The sequence below is a fragment of the Chanos chanos genome, chromosome 2 (assembly GCF_902362185.1).
Source record: "Chanos chanos chromosome 2, fChaCha1.1, whole genome shotgun sequence".
NCBI lineage: Eukaryota > Metazoa > Chordata > Actinopteri > Gonorynchiformes > Chanidae > Chanos > Chanos chanos.
The window spans coordinates 53,522,080-53,535,511 of record NC_044496.1 but is presented as its reverse complement, the minus strand read 5'-3'; the positions used below and the strand labels follow the sequence as shown (position 1 = coordinate 53,535,511).

General features: G+C 43.7%; 1 protein-coding gene across 1 annotated transcript in view; it reads right to left on the bottom strand.

Moving 5' to 3' along the window:
• Positions 1 to 3,971: 3,971 nt before the first annotated feature.
• atp11c (ATPase phospholipid transporting 11C (ATP11C blood group)) overlaps positions 3,972 to 13,432 on the bottom strand; it is a 43,695-nt gene continuing 34,234 nt past the window's right edge. The window contains exons 22-31 of the mRNA XM_030764901.1: positions 13,253 to 13,398; positions 12,780 to 12,839; positions 11,628 to 11,755; positions 11,155 to 11,290; positions 10,987 to 11,052; positions 10,679 to 10,782; positions 10,246 to 10,402; positions 6,266 to 6,374; positions 5,148 to 5,179; positions 3,972 to 4,030 (exon numbers count right to left, since the gene is read on the bottom strand). Of these exons, the coding sequence (XP_030620761.1) occupies positions 6,270 to 6,374; positions 10,246 to 10,402; positions 10,679 to 10,782; positions 10,987 to 11,052; positions 11,155 to 11,290; positions 11,628 to 11,755; positions 12,780 to 12,839; positions 13,253 to 13,398 (902 nt within the window). The 3' untranslated portion in view covers positions 3,972 to 4,030; positions 5,148 to 5,179; positions 6,266 to 6,269. The remainder of the gene's footprint in view (positions 4,031 to 5,147; positions 5,180 to 6,265; positions 6,375 to 10,245; positions 10,403 to 10,678; positions 10,783 to 10,986; positions 11,053 to 11,154; positions 11,291 to 11,627; positions 11,756 to 12,779; positions 12,840 to 13,252; positions 13,399 to 13,432) is intronic.

The following is a 13,432-nucleotide window of genomic DNA, read 5'->3' as shown; positions in this document are numbered from 1 at the left end:
CTGTACTATGCAGTCTGAGCTGGTGCCCAGAGTTTAAGTATGCTAGACCACACACACACATATCACTCTGTCATACTGATACTGACACACACACACACACACACACACACACAAATACAGAGTAAGAGCCTTTTTGAATATGACTATTGTCAAAATATTTTTTTTCTCTCTGCTTGATTTCAGCAGACCCATTGTTCTGTACACACACACACACACTTACTCAAGTATGACATCTAGTGTGGACCACACAAAAGACAAAACCAAGTGATATGAACAAGAGGCATTGTGATTGTCATGAAACAGAAAACTTACAGTGGGGAAGCTAACACTGTGTTCTATTCTAGCCGTTAGCTCACACAAACATGAAGCAGATACGACCAGTATGTCTTTGCATGTAATGAGACACATGCATGCAAACACATACGCACATCCAGCTGCAGCAGTGTCTCTGCCCTGTGTTTTGACACAGTGTGTGTGTGTGTGTGTGTGTGTGTGTGTGTGTAATTCCATGCACTGTGAGTAGGCTGCTGCATCACTACATCTGATCCAACTAAGCCTTTGCTTGACCAGGATAGAGCATCTGCTTAGTCTAAATGCACAGGCCCTTTCTCTCTCGCTCTCTCTCTCACACACACACACACACACACACACACACACACACATAGACACTCAGACAAAGTTCCTTCTGTTTTCAAAATGGTTTTATTACAGAAAGAATTTTCAGACTGGTTTTAAAGAGGTACATTCAGATCAGAAGGCTAGAGCCTCAGGGTCCTGATATAGGGGTCCTGACACAGGGCTGTCTGTGCTTGTGCCTGACTCCTGTCCACAATACCACACCCTGGTCCCGCCTCGGTCTTCACTGTCAGGCTGCCTGTCACCTTTTTTTAAATATTTTTTTTTTAAATTTTTGGACATTTTGATTTTATTACAAAAAGTGGCTCGAAAAAAGGTTGCAGTAAAAATACAATCAAACTGTTTTTTCTTTTCTTTTTCTTTTTTTTATAGTCAGGCAAACATGAGACTCCAATATATACTTTTTAATAAGCTTTGAAAATAGCATCTGTCATGAGTTTATTTCTATGTCATTTAAAGGTTTGTTTTGATATTTTAACAACGCAGGCAGGTCCCATAGATCATTCCTCTAAATAAGATGAACATACACACCTGTGAGTGTGAGTGTGTGTGTGTGTGTGTGTGGGTGTGGGTGTGACTGTTCAACAGGCTTTAGCTGAGTGGAGTCATCACTTTATACCAAGAAATATTCTCAGCTCATGCCAAGAATACTAATTTACAAATGAGACCTTTTAAACACGCCACCAGCTCAGATGGTGTTCAAAAAGGCTTGTAGAAAAAAAAAAAACAATTCAAAATTCTTTCACAGCTGTTTTTCCTCTGTAAGAATGATGAGTGAGAGCGGCTGGAGTTCGGAGGCGGGCGCCTCATGCAATCTGGGCGTGTCTTTGGGGACGAAGGAAGACGGGCGTTTTGGCTGGTCTCGTCCCGAGAGACGAGCTTCAGTCGCTTAGCAACGGCACACAGTCACAGGTCAGTTACAATTTACCTCTACCGTCACCATCTCATTCACACACACACACACACACACACACACACACACAATCTGGTCTGAAAAAGAACTGGACAAAATACCTTTCAAATAGGCTTTTTTTTTTTTTTTTTTTTTTACAACTGAATACATTACCAAATCATTTGCCCATTACTGGAATGCGCCAGACTGTTTTTGTTGTTGTTGTTGTTGTTTTTTGATGTTCTAAAAGAAAACAGCGGCAGGAACTGCCCAACAGTGATTCTTTTTAAAGGGTCTATTCGGATCATTCAGCATCAGATTGATTCAGATTCAGTATTCTCTGAGAAGGTGGGACGTGGTTTCGCAGTCACGTGAAGCAGACCCACAGACAATCAGGTAAAGGGGATCTGATGAAATTTAAAGACCCAATCAAACTCATCAACACCTGGGATTTCACAGGCAAAAATGTACAGGGCACAGACTGATCATTCTCCAAAACAATAACCAAAAAAAAAAAAAAGATTCATGTAGTAAAAATATATATTTGTGAGTAAAATTTCATGTTACAATAAATACATCAGTAGAATTACATACTTGACAGAAGAAGAACTCCATTCAGGTTCTAATCACAAAAAAAGGGGGGAAAAAAAACCAAACAAACAAACAAAAAAAAACCCCATTGAAATTATGGCGTAGAGAAACGGAATGTATGAAGAAGCGCTGATGATGGAAACTTCCGGAGGAGAGCACAGCCAAACCAAGCCGTGCGCCCGCTCCCTTCAGGCCAGCAGCATCGGCGGAAGGGCACGGGCCCCTCACGGTGGCACTAATTCTGGTTACGCAGGAGAAACAGGGGTCGGCACTTGCTGTTACTGACCAACCTCAAAGTCCCCTCAAAATCTGACTCCCCTGGTTAGAGTGATAAACATTACGAGAGACAGTGTGCGTGATTAAAACACATACCGTGGGTATGTGTCGCAAGGTGAAGCGTTAGATCACATGAGAAAGAGAGAGCAAGGAGAGAGAGAGAGAGAGAGAGATACTGTGTGCACAATCACTAAGCAAATTTTTCTCTGGATAATCTGTAGTAACAGGTGAGCATGTGCAAAAATCACATGTGCGCACACACACACACATGCACACGCACACGCACAAATGCACGCAAACACACACACAGTGACAGCTTTTGCTCCTTCTCATATGGGAAGAGCAAACACAGTGCTCTTCCAAAAAAACAAAACAAAAAAAATCAAACACACACACACACACACAAAAATCTTTTTTGGCTTCGAGCAAAACTGACAAGAATTTCATATAGCACATATATTAATTTCTCAAACTACTCATTCAAAGGTGATGTTTCAAAGAATCCCTGCTTTATCTGATCATAAGAAGTAGCATGAGAATTAGAATGCTTGATCCAGAAAACAAGCGAACAAACAAACAAACAAACAAACAAACAAACCTAGCATTTTTCTGTTCAAAAGTGACATTTTTTCTCTCAAACAAACAGACCGAAGTGACTGGTGACCAGGAAACGCCACTCTGAGCGTGTGCCGCTAAAACTCAAGCACATAAGCAGGTTGTCAAAGGCAACTGTTACACCCATAGGGTCAGGTCCCTCAGCGTAGCCTCTCAGTTAGAGTGAGATAGAGAGAGAGCTTCACCGTCAGGGATTTCGATTGGATTCGAAATCGCACACGAAGAAAGGAATCGCCTATTAACTAACAATTTGGACCTAGGACTGTGGAACTTAGTGATCACAACAAGAGGGAACAAAACGCCTCTGTCATAAACCAGAGAGATTTAGATCTGAATAATAAAAAAAACAAGACAAAATTAAAAAAAAAAAAATAATAATAATAATAATAGTGATAGGTGAGGATAGTGGAATGTGGTACTCATGGTAAACATCCTTACATGCAGGAGAGCCAAACAGGAGGAAGCAGCTTAAGGTCTGAACCAACAGCAACACACACCAGATTCACTTATGCATTCATTTCAATTAAGCAATTATACATAGAAAGAAAACAAAACCAAAAGCGAGGGGGCGGGGGTGGGGGTTTACTGTGCCCCTAAAGTGAATGGCTGTATCAAACCATTTCACACAATACCTTGTGCCAGAAGGACCAGGATGATAGTATGCTCTGGTGAACTCATGCTGAAGAGAGGAAAGGAAGAGAGGGAACGAGGGATGGAGCGAGAGAGACGCACGAGAGGGAGGTGGAAATAAATCCAGTCTGTCAACAGACTGCTGGAAACGGGCCTGGTCTTAGCCGTTTTTTTTTTTTCTCTTCTTCTCCTCCTCCTCCTTTTGGTTCTTTCTGTTGTCGTTTTTTTTTTGTTGTTGTTGTTGTTTTTTTTTTTGAGCGGGGCCGGGAGGAAAGGCAGCCGGCTTGACCGACGCAGGAGTCCAGCCTGTGGCTGAGACCTCGAGATGGTTCGCTCCCCTCAGTGGCGCTCCATCAGATGTTTGTAGGACAGCGGCGTGACAGCAGTGATCTGTGGTAAACACACACACGCACACACACACACACACACACACACACACTCAATCACATATTGACTCAGCATTGACGTGGCAGGGTTCAGCTAACTCAAAAAAAGGCAACAAAATGATTTTGGGTTATGAACTGAACCGTGTTCAAACAGTAACAGCGTGCTTCTCTTTTTTCCACTACTGAGAAAACCGGTAAATCCATTTGAACCCCACTATAACTACACATCATATCACAAAGACTTGTAGCAATGGTGATAATCTCTGATTAAGAACCTGAATTTGACTTTTTATGTTTTAAAGTAGTCTAGGTCAAGTTTATGTTCATTAGCATATCTATACGTGTTGCTAGTACCATTCTGTACGCGCTACAGCAACTGCTAATTTCATGCTGAAAAAACTATATTTCTGATCGAGCGGGTTAAATTTTGACTGATTTTATAGTCAAAAACACATTTGTCTTCCATGCTGAGAATCATTTCACATATCTGAGATGTTATTGTACCACCTGCCCCTTTTCATTCAGATTGGCCCTGTGAACAAAGACCTCTGGGATTTCTGTACAGATAATTCCCAAAAACATATAGATCCTGTCCGCTGATTCAAACAACAGAAGACCCTCTAAACTCTAACCAAACCAACATTCTGTGCAGGGTTACGTGACTGTCCTCCAAAATTCAGAGAGATGACAAAGTCTGTTGCCATATAAACAACAGTCGAGAATTTAGCAGAGAATGTGTCATAATTAATGTCTATTTAGACAACTGTGGAATGTTCTCAAGTTGAACTTAACGGCTGTGCGGGTTGTTTTTCAAAATGAACTCCTTTTCAAAACTTTTGACTGCACTTCATGTCCCTCAACACTGTTAACTGTTACCGTCTGAACACGGATAGAACAAGAATACTCACCAAAACAGCTTTACTCATGTAACACAAGGCACAACACAAACCGTCTCATACTTTTTCATGAATCAGCGTCGCTTCAATTTGTTATGTGAACATTTAAGATTTGTTAGAAGTGATTGGTTGTTTTGCCCCCGATTCAAATCCCGCGTCTCAACTGCGTATCTAGAGTCAAAACCCAGAATAAAGTCTACGTGATTAGCCCCTGTTTTTTTTTACCTGGGCGTGTGAAGAAGGGAGTCCTCTGACAGCTGAGAACAGAAAAGCTGTTTTAATGGAGGTGAAGACTACCCAGTCTATAGCTTTTACCATTCATTCTCAACTGTCAACACACAGACATCTACTTCAGGCAAGAGGAGCAAACACATATATGCACCATCCAAAAAAAACCCCAGCATGCCAAATGCAAAGCTTTAGTTAGAAGCGAGAGGAGGGGGATGCAAAAAGTAGTAAACAAAAACACAAAGCATACTGAGAACGGTAAGGTGCGATTACGTGCGCTAAACGCGCACAGAGGCCAAAATAAACACGTAAACACATAAACGGAGGAGAAGGACGACCACAACAAGTAGTATCACCACACATTGACAACACAAATGATGACATGAAAGGAACACCACAAGAGTAGATCTAAAGAATGGAACCGTCAATTTCTGAAGGAACACCGACTCAGAAACACTCTCGCACTCATACACACACACACACACACACACACACACACACACACACACACACACAGGTAACTCATCCCTAAACACACACAGATACACACATGTAAAATTTGATTGTTCAGAGGAATCGCCAGACCAGAGTTGCTGAACTGTTTTAGTTGATTGATTGAGGCTGGATAAGTGGAAATTTGGAAAGAACATGCAGGGACAACATGAGTCGAACATCCAGTTGGAAGGCTTGAAAAGAACATTCTCCACCTCGTACACCAACCAGCGCCCTGAAATGGCACCGTTTCAAATATCTGACATTTAAAGTGGGAAAGTTTGTTTCTCTGGCTGAGTACAAAAACAATATGATAATACCAATCTTTTTTTCTTTTCTTTTCCTTTCTTTTTCCTTTTTTTTTTTTTTTTTTGGATGCAGGTAGGACAAAATGTCTTTTCAGCCAACCAAAATGAGTTTGTCTACCAGCACGGTGACGACCCACAGTGGTAAGTAATGAAAATATCTGGCGTCTGGTTGAGGAGAGAAGGCAAAGCCAGAGAGTCCCGGTGGGGGGCGGGGGACGGACTTCGGTCACTCAGGGGCCCAGTATTAAGGGAGAAACCCTGTCAGGTCAGACACTGGAAATAGGTTCTGACTGGTAAGTCTTTTGAGTCTGGTACCTGTTCAAATGACAGTATTGGACTCGTCTGAAAAGGTTCTCATGAGGAGGGGCCTGGCTGAAGATCGGGAAGACTGGGTGCCCCCTGCACTTGACTGACCCGGAATCTTCTGTAAGGTGGGGTGAGAGACACTTAAGACAGAATGGATCAGACTGTCGACCACACATTGACAAACACATACGCATACAACAGGACAACACAGCTACAGGACCTCCTCCTAAATCCAAAACTATGTTACAGGTTAACACTTCAGAGGAAAACGTCATGGCTTCTTGTTTTTTTTTTGTTTTGTTTTTGTTTTTTTTGCGCACAGTTTTGATTTGAAATTGTGTTACCAGGACCTGCAACCAGGTCAGCTAATTTGGAATTCTAAGCCCCACATGGTTTTTCAAAATGTGCAAGAGTTCGGAATTCTGTAAAACATTAATACACACACACACACACACACACAATACGAACCAACACAGTCAATACCATTCACGGACCCACACATACACATACATATACACTGGTCTGTAGTTGACAGCAGTTGTAGTGGAAGACAGGGTGGGCTAGGCTCAGCACGCATGCAGTGACACATCCTCTGTGACTGTGTGCTGCATTCACCTGGCTGGACATGCAGAGACAGCAAGCACCAAGAAGACACAGCTGAGGGAGATCTCACACACGCACGGACGCACGCACACACGCACACACACATGCACGCACGCACCCACGCACACGCACGCACACGCACACGCACACACACACGCACACACACACACGCACACACACACACGCACACACACACACGCACACACACACACGCACACACACACACGCACACACACACACACGCACGCACACACACGCACGCACGCACACACGCACCCTCCCCCGCAAAAACAACACGTCTCTGCAACAAACCTCACTGCAGAGCCAGCACTGAGATCTCCATAACAAGAAAACAAAACACCTGGACTTCACTATGAAGGACAATCCAGACAACCAATCCCACCACAGAGAGCTCAGAAAACAGGCAGTACGTCACACCATCTTCCCCCACCACACACACACACACACACACGCACACACACACTTCCATTTACAAACACAAGCTTTACACCGGTGACACCCATTCTCTTTGGGGTGGGGGGGCAAGCAGGGGGGGTGACACCACCTCCGAAGGAAGGGCCCAAAAGACAAGAGACAGGAGGAGAGAAGGTGCAGGCAGAATAACAGAGAGGGAGATCAGACCAAGCAACCGAGAGGAGAGGAGAAACGAGAGGAGAAGGGGGGAAAAAAAAAAGGAGAGAACAGGCAGAGAGACCTCAGTCACTCCAAGAAAAGCTGTGAGTGCTGGCAGTCTGCGACAGCATGAAGATAGTGGACGTCCCAGAGGATGGAAGCCGTCGTTTGATCTACAGCACAGCAGAGAGAGAGAGAGAGAGAGGAGGCGACAGAGAGAGAGAGAGAGAGAGAGGAGGCGACAGAGAGAGAGAGAGAGAGAGGAGGCGAGAGAGAGAGAGAGAGAGAGAGAGAGCCAACAAGTGGTGAGAAAAAAAAGAGAAGAATTAAAGTCCGTAAGTGAAAGAGAGAGCGGAAGAGCGGAAAAGACAGAGAGACAGATAGACCAAACAGACAGAATGAACGGGGGGGGGGTAGAAGAGGACAAGAAAGAGAATGAAGGATGAGTGTAATTACACTTGTTCAGTTTGTACCAGCGAACTGCACTGTCTCTTCACAGACTCTGTGAGGCTGGGCCGAGGGGTCGTGATGGCACAACGACAGGTGCTACTGTATGGGTTTTGTCTGTGCTGTTTATGCCTGAAACGCATTCAGTTCCATGACAGCTAAATTACCTTCACTCATTTTCATATACCCCTTACCCAATTACTATACGCTACCACATCGTGTGGAAAATGCCTCGTAGATTAATTTACAGAGTAACTGATGAGAAACTGGACAAGAACATGAAAAACGTTATGTAAACAAGCTACTGTCTTCTGCGCTACAAAAAGTGGCTTAACTGAGGGCAGCAAGTGGGAGGTGAGCAAATTATTTGTCGCTGTTAAATGTTAAATCTTAAACCAAAAACAAGAAAACAAACAAACAAACAAACAAACAAACAAACAACGAAAAAAAAGTACTGCGATATACTGAGATATGAGCTTGACTGGAGATGTAAAACTCGGCGTGCATTTTTTGGTCACAGTAACCGGTACTTTCTTAAAAAGAGCCCAAGTCTTTTTTTTTTTGGCCTGTTGCCGTGTGTGATGCGAGCCTTCGCCGAACAACAGAGAGCAGTCTTCCCCTTTAGTTCTGCAAACATCGAGCAGTAACACCCAGGAGGATGAGAAAAGGGCAGGGGAAAAAAAAAAAAAAAAAAAAAGGACGAAAATATCTTAAGGTTCTAATTTAGTGGGTGTGGTTTGTGCCCGGTCAACCACTTTCACTGACAACACGGCAAGTGTGTGGTTTGTTAGAGGCAAACGACTCTGGAGGTTTGTCGAGTAAAAAAACTGATGAGCGCCTTCATCTTCGCTGAAAGAAACGTGAGAGGGAAACCTCAAACGGTTTAGGGTCCTCTTGTCTAGTGAGCTAAAACTTTGCGCAAAACACTATACCTATGTTTTTAAAAGTTTGTGTTATAGTCATCTCAGCATACAAAGTAATCCTATTTAAAACGATTGAACACACATAGAAAAATCATCAATATATCTAGGCTTCATTTAGGCAAACAGTAAAAACAAGGTGTGACCTGTCTGAACCACTAAACTACAAATCGAAAACTGAAAAAAAAGCGTTGAGCTATTCAGGAACGCTAGAGTTTGATGTCTCCTGTTTAAAGGTGCAGCGTCCTCTGTCAGGTCTAGTTTCCGCTATAAAAAAATTAACATACTGACACAAATCAGCCAGCTTGCTTACAGTTCTATTTAAAGCTGACAGGCCATTAAATAACATTTGGAATAAGTAATTAATATCCGACCACAAATCCCATCTCCCCTGCAGTAGGCAAATTAATTGAGGTGCTGTATGCTTGGAGCAGCCTGACTGCATGCTGAGTGGTGGGGGGGGGGGCAAGGGAGGGGGGCAGATTAGCTCCTTCTGCCGCTCTCCAACCAAATAAACACGACGCAACATGTAGTCAACTTGGCAAATGTCCCTCCTAAAGGAGTCTGCGACAGGAGCCAGAGCTAATTAAACATTTGCATTCCGTGGTCATTTTTCTCCTTAAATAATTCAAACGGGAGAATTCCATTGAAGGAGCTGTCGATAGACGGCGGTTAGAAGGTTAACCGTTGGAGGCATCCTCTGATTGTGGTCTTTACTGTCACCGATACTGGGTAAGGTCCAGGCTGAAGAGCAGGGGGGGGTGAGGTGCTCTGTATCGGAATAGCGTGAGAGTAGATAAAGGCAGAAGATGAGGGTTGAAAAAGAGTAGATAAGGTGAAGTGTGTGAAACGTGCAATTACTGTGATTGACTTTCTGTCTCCGTGACCAAAAACCCGGAACATTCTAAACCATTCAGCTCTCTCCTCAGAAGCCACCACTCTGCCCTCCCTCCCTCCCTCCTCCCCCTGTTTTCCTATCAGGAATAAGTCACTGGAGTGAGTCATGATGAAAATGGGACAAGGAGCGCGGTGAAGATCCACATCGAAAAGAAGAACAAAGCCAGAGAAAAAGGAGCGAGGAGAGGAAGATAAATGACAGGGAGGAGAGAGGTAAAAGTAAAGGGGCTGGTTTCCGGATTCTGGGAGTCCAGCGGGGAGGAACGAGGGGGATAGGAGGTGAAAAGAGGTACAAAGAGACAGCGTAACAGAGAGAATTAAAAAAAACAAAAAGTAAGTGAAGAAATGGGGCAGTCACGGAGGAAAAACGAGAAGGAAGTTACTGATAAGAGTAGAGATATGGACAGTTAAAAGTAGGCTGATGGACAGTTAAGAGTAGAGATGGACAGTAGGCTGAGAGGGGGGTGGGGGGGCTGAGTGGACAGGTACCTGGCGTGCGCGGGGACTTTTTGGGCGACGAAGGACCGCCAACAGGATGTCGGGCATGAGACTGAGGAGGATGAGGAGGATAATGACCAGCCAGGCCGACACCGAACTCAGCATGTTAGCAAACACAAAATACAGACGCTGCTGTTTCAGGAACGGCCTGTGGAGAGAGAGAGGGAGAGAGAGAGAGAGAGAGAAAGAGAGAGGGAGAGAGACAGACAGACAGACTGTACTGTATTCCGTTCTTAAAATTCAACTGCATATTTTCATTCTAACCGTGCAAGTACAAAATAGTCAAACAAATACACAAAATATTTATATCAAACATAACTGATCGCTTTTTTTTTTTTTTTCTGCCTGACGATCCCCGGCGTATCGGAAGCTCACGCGTCAGTAAAGAGCCCACATTAAAACCGGTGACCCGGTTCTTTCTCACCATATAATTCCTCCCCAGAAGAAACTGAAGAAGACATAGAAAGCCAGCGAACCCCAGATGACAAAGTGGTTGATCCACGTCCAGTGGCGCGTGTCCAGGGCGAGCTGACGAGAGAAAGAGACAACCTGACTGAAGTAATGAAAAAGAGTCTCCTGCTTTTACAATGCAATGTCTGACTAATCTGGCACCGAGCAAATATGGCCTCGGTTCAGAACGAAAAGTGTTTGGATTTCAATGCCGTTTTTCACTGGGTTGAAACCGAACGAAAAACAACAATAAGAAGAAATGAACCACACCGGATTCCCCACCTTTAGTGTGACGGTGAAAACAAGGACGGTAAAAACTATCGTGCCGTAGGACCAATTTCCAAAAACCTGGAACAAGGAAAAAAAAAAAAGAGAGTGAGAAAAAGTAAATGCCAGCTCCATTAACAGTAGCTCCTAAGAGAGAGTAAAACGGAGAGAAATAGCCCCAACCTGGCCATTGTCCTGCAGTGCTGGGTTGCTGAACAGGAACCAGGCACCAAAGAAGAAGAGAAGACCCTGGAAGACGCCAAGTACAGTCCAGTACAAGAAGGGACCCCAGCGTAGCATAGCATTTTTAGCTACCTCCCTGCAGAAAGAAAGTGAGCATTAAAGAACTGTTATAAGCTGTAGGCTATTAAATCCGTCTGCACTGAGCGCATGACATAAAGAGACACCAAACCTCCAATACACACAAAAAGTATCTGTGGTTTCATCAAATCCCTCAGTGACTTGAGCTTAACCACAAAGTAATGGAAGCTTACTGTTGGAGAATGCTTAACAAAAGACACAGACGGCACGAGAATGTGAGCAAACTTGCCAACAAGAGAGATAACACTGCAGTAACAGAAGATCGCTATTATGGATAAGATTAGGATCAGTGCTTTTGTAAGCGTTACACGCGAGTCTGCAATACCATTTCCTACCTGTAGAGGGTAGCATTGTCCAGCAGGACTTCTATAGTTATGTGTTGCTCCAGAAGGCTGTAGGCCAGGATGGGCATGGAGGTGAAGCAGATGTTGTACATCGTCAGATAGGCTGCGTCGTACAGGGGCTGGGGAGGGAAAGGGCCAGGGGGATGTGGGGGAGGGGGCAACCAGGGATTAATATCACACAGAGGAACACCAATCACACACTCACTCTCTCTCTCTCTCTCTCTCTCTCTCTAATATACACATGGAGCTAGGACACAAGCTTCACAGAAAGAAAAAAGTATTCTTACTGTATGGCCACATGCAAAGGTCTCTTCATTGATATATGCACACACACACACACACACACACTCATACATACATACATACACAATTTCTTCAGGGGCAGTTGTATGTATAGTTTTCATTATAATATATAACATATATTATTGTATATATTATAAAATAACATTTTATATATCTATCTATCTATCTATATCTATATCTATACATACATATATATATATATATATATATATATATATATATATATATATATATATATATATATATATATATATATATATCACACACACACATAAAATGTATTATATATATAAAAAACAATTATATCTATATAACAATCTTTTCTATACACATTGTGTGTGTGTGTGTGTGTGTGTGAGTGCGCGCGCGTGTGCGTGCGTATGTGTGTGTGTGTGCAAGTGTACTAGCACAGATAATGTTGACACGGCATTAAAAATGATATTTCATGAGCATTGAGTTATATGTACATTACTATATTTACAAACAGTTACAAACTATGCCATATTTCTTCTACCTAAACAAACCCGTTCTGTCATTAAGCCATCACTGGTACCCCAGGCTTACACTTCACATAAAATATTCATAAGACATTCTTTTTTTATGAGGCCTGAAGTAATTGTCTGGCTTCCCTGGTATTTATAAGTCCGGTAAGTGTATTGTATTGGTCATGTTATGTACATGTACATATATATACACACACACACACACGCACCCATGTGTACATTCAGACAGCAGTCACAATGGGATTAGAGGGGGAGGATTGATCAGAGGGGGAAAAGTAAGGACAGGTGTAGAAGGTTCTGCCCAACCCGGGCCCCTGAGGTTCTGACCCACACTCACCTGCTGGGAGTAACCGCAGAAGAACTGGTACAAGAACTGAGGTAAAATGAAGCAGAGGTTCTGGAAAGTAACAGTAAAAAAAAACAAAAAAAAAAACAGATTCAAACCATCTGCATTAACGCAGCACCGTGCAGTTTTTGAAAACAATTGCTCTTTCTTTTCAGATACGCCGTCATAAAAATAAAATATCTTATGAATGGGCAACGCTGGTGTTCCTTAACTCAGCCCTGAAGTAGCACCTGCTCTCCGCACACCTGATTAACAATGCGCTGCTTGGTCATTATTGCCATCGGTCAAATCGCATGCGAGCGTTCAGGGCCGACTGAAGGATAACCCCCGGACAGCAGCAGGAACCCGGGGGGGGGGGCCTGGACTCACTGACCCTGGGTCATTTGCTATAACGAACGCACGAACGCTTCGGGGAGCGTGCGGACCTCGGGGACGACCGAGAGAGAACCGCTCGCCCGTCTTACCTTGTAGAAGAAGTACTGCACGAGGTGGGCGATGCGGACGTAGTAGAGGTGCCCGTGCGCCAACAGCAGTTTTTTTAAGTGCTTTAGTTTCGGGATGGCATAGTCGCTGTTCCTCACCGCCTGCCGCCCCTCTTTCCCCTTGATACCTGGGCACAGCACGCGCACAACAACGTCACAACG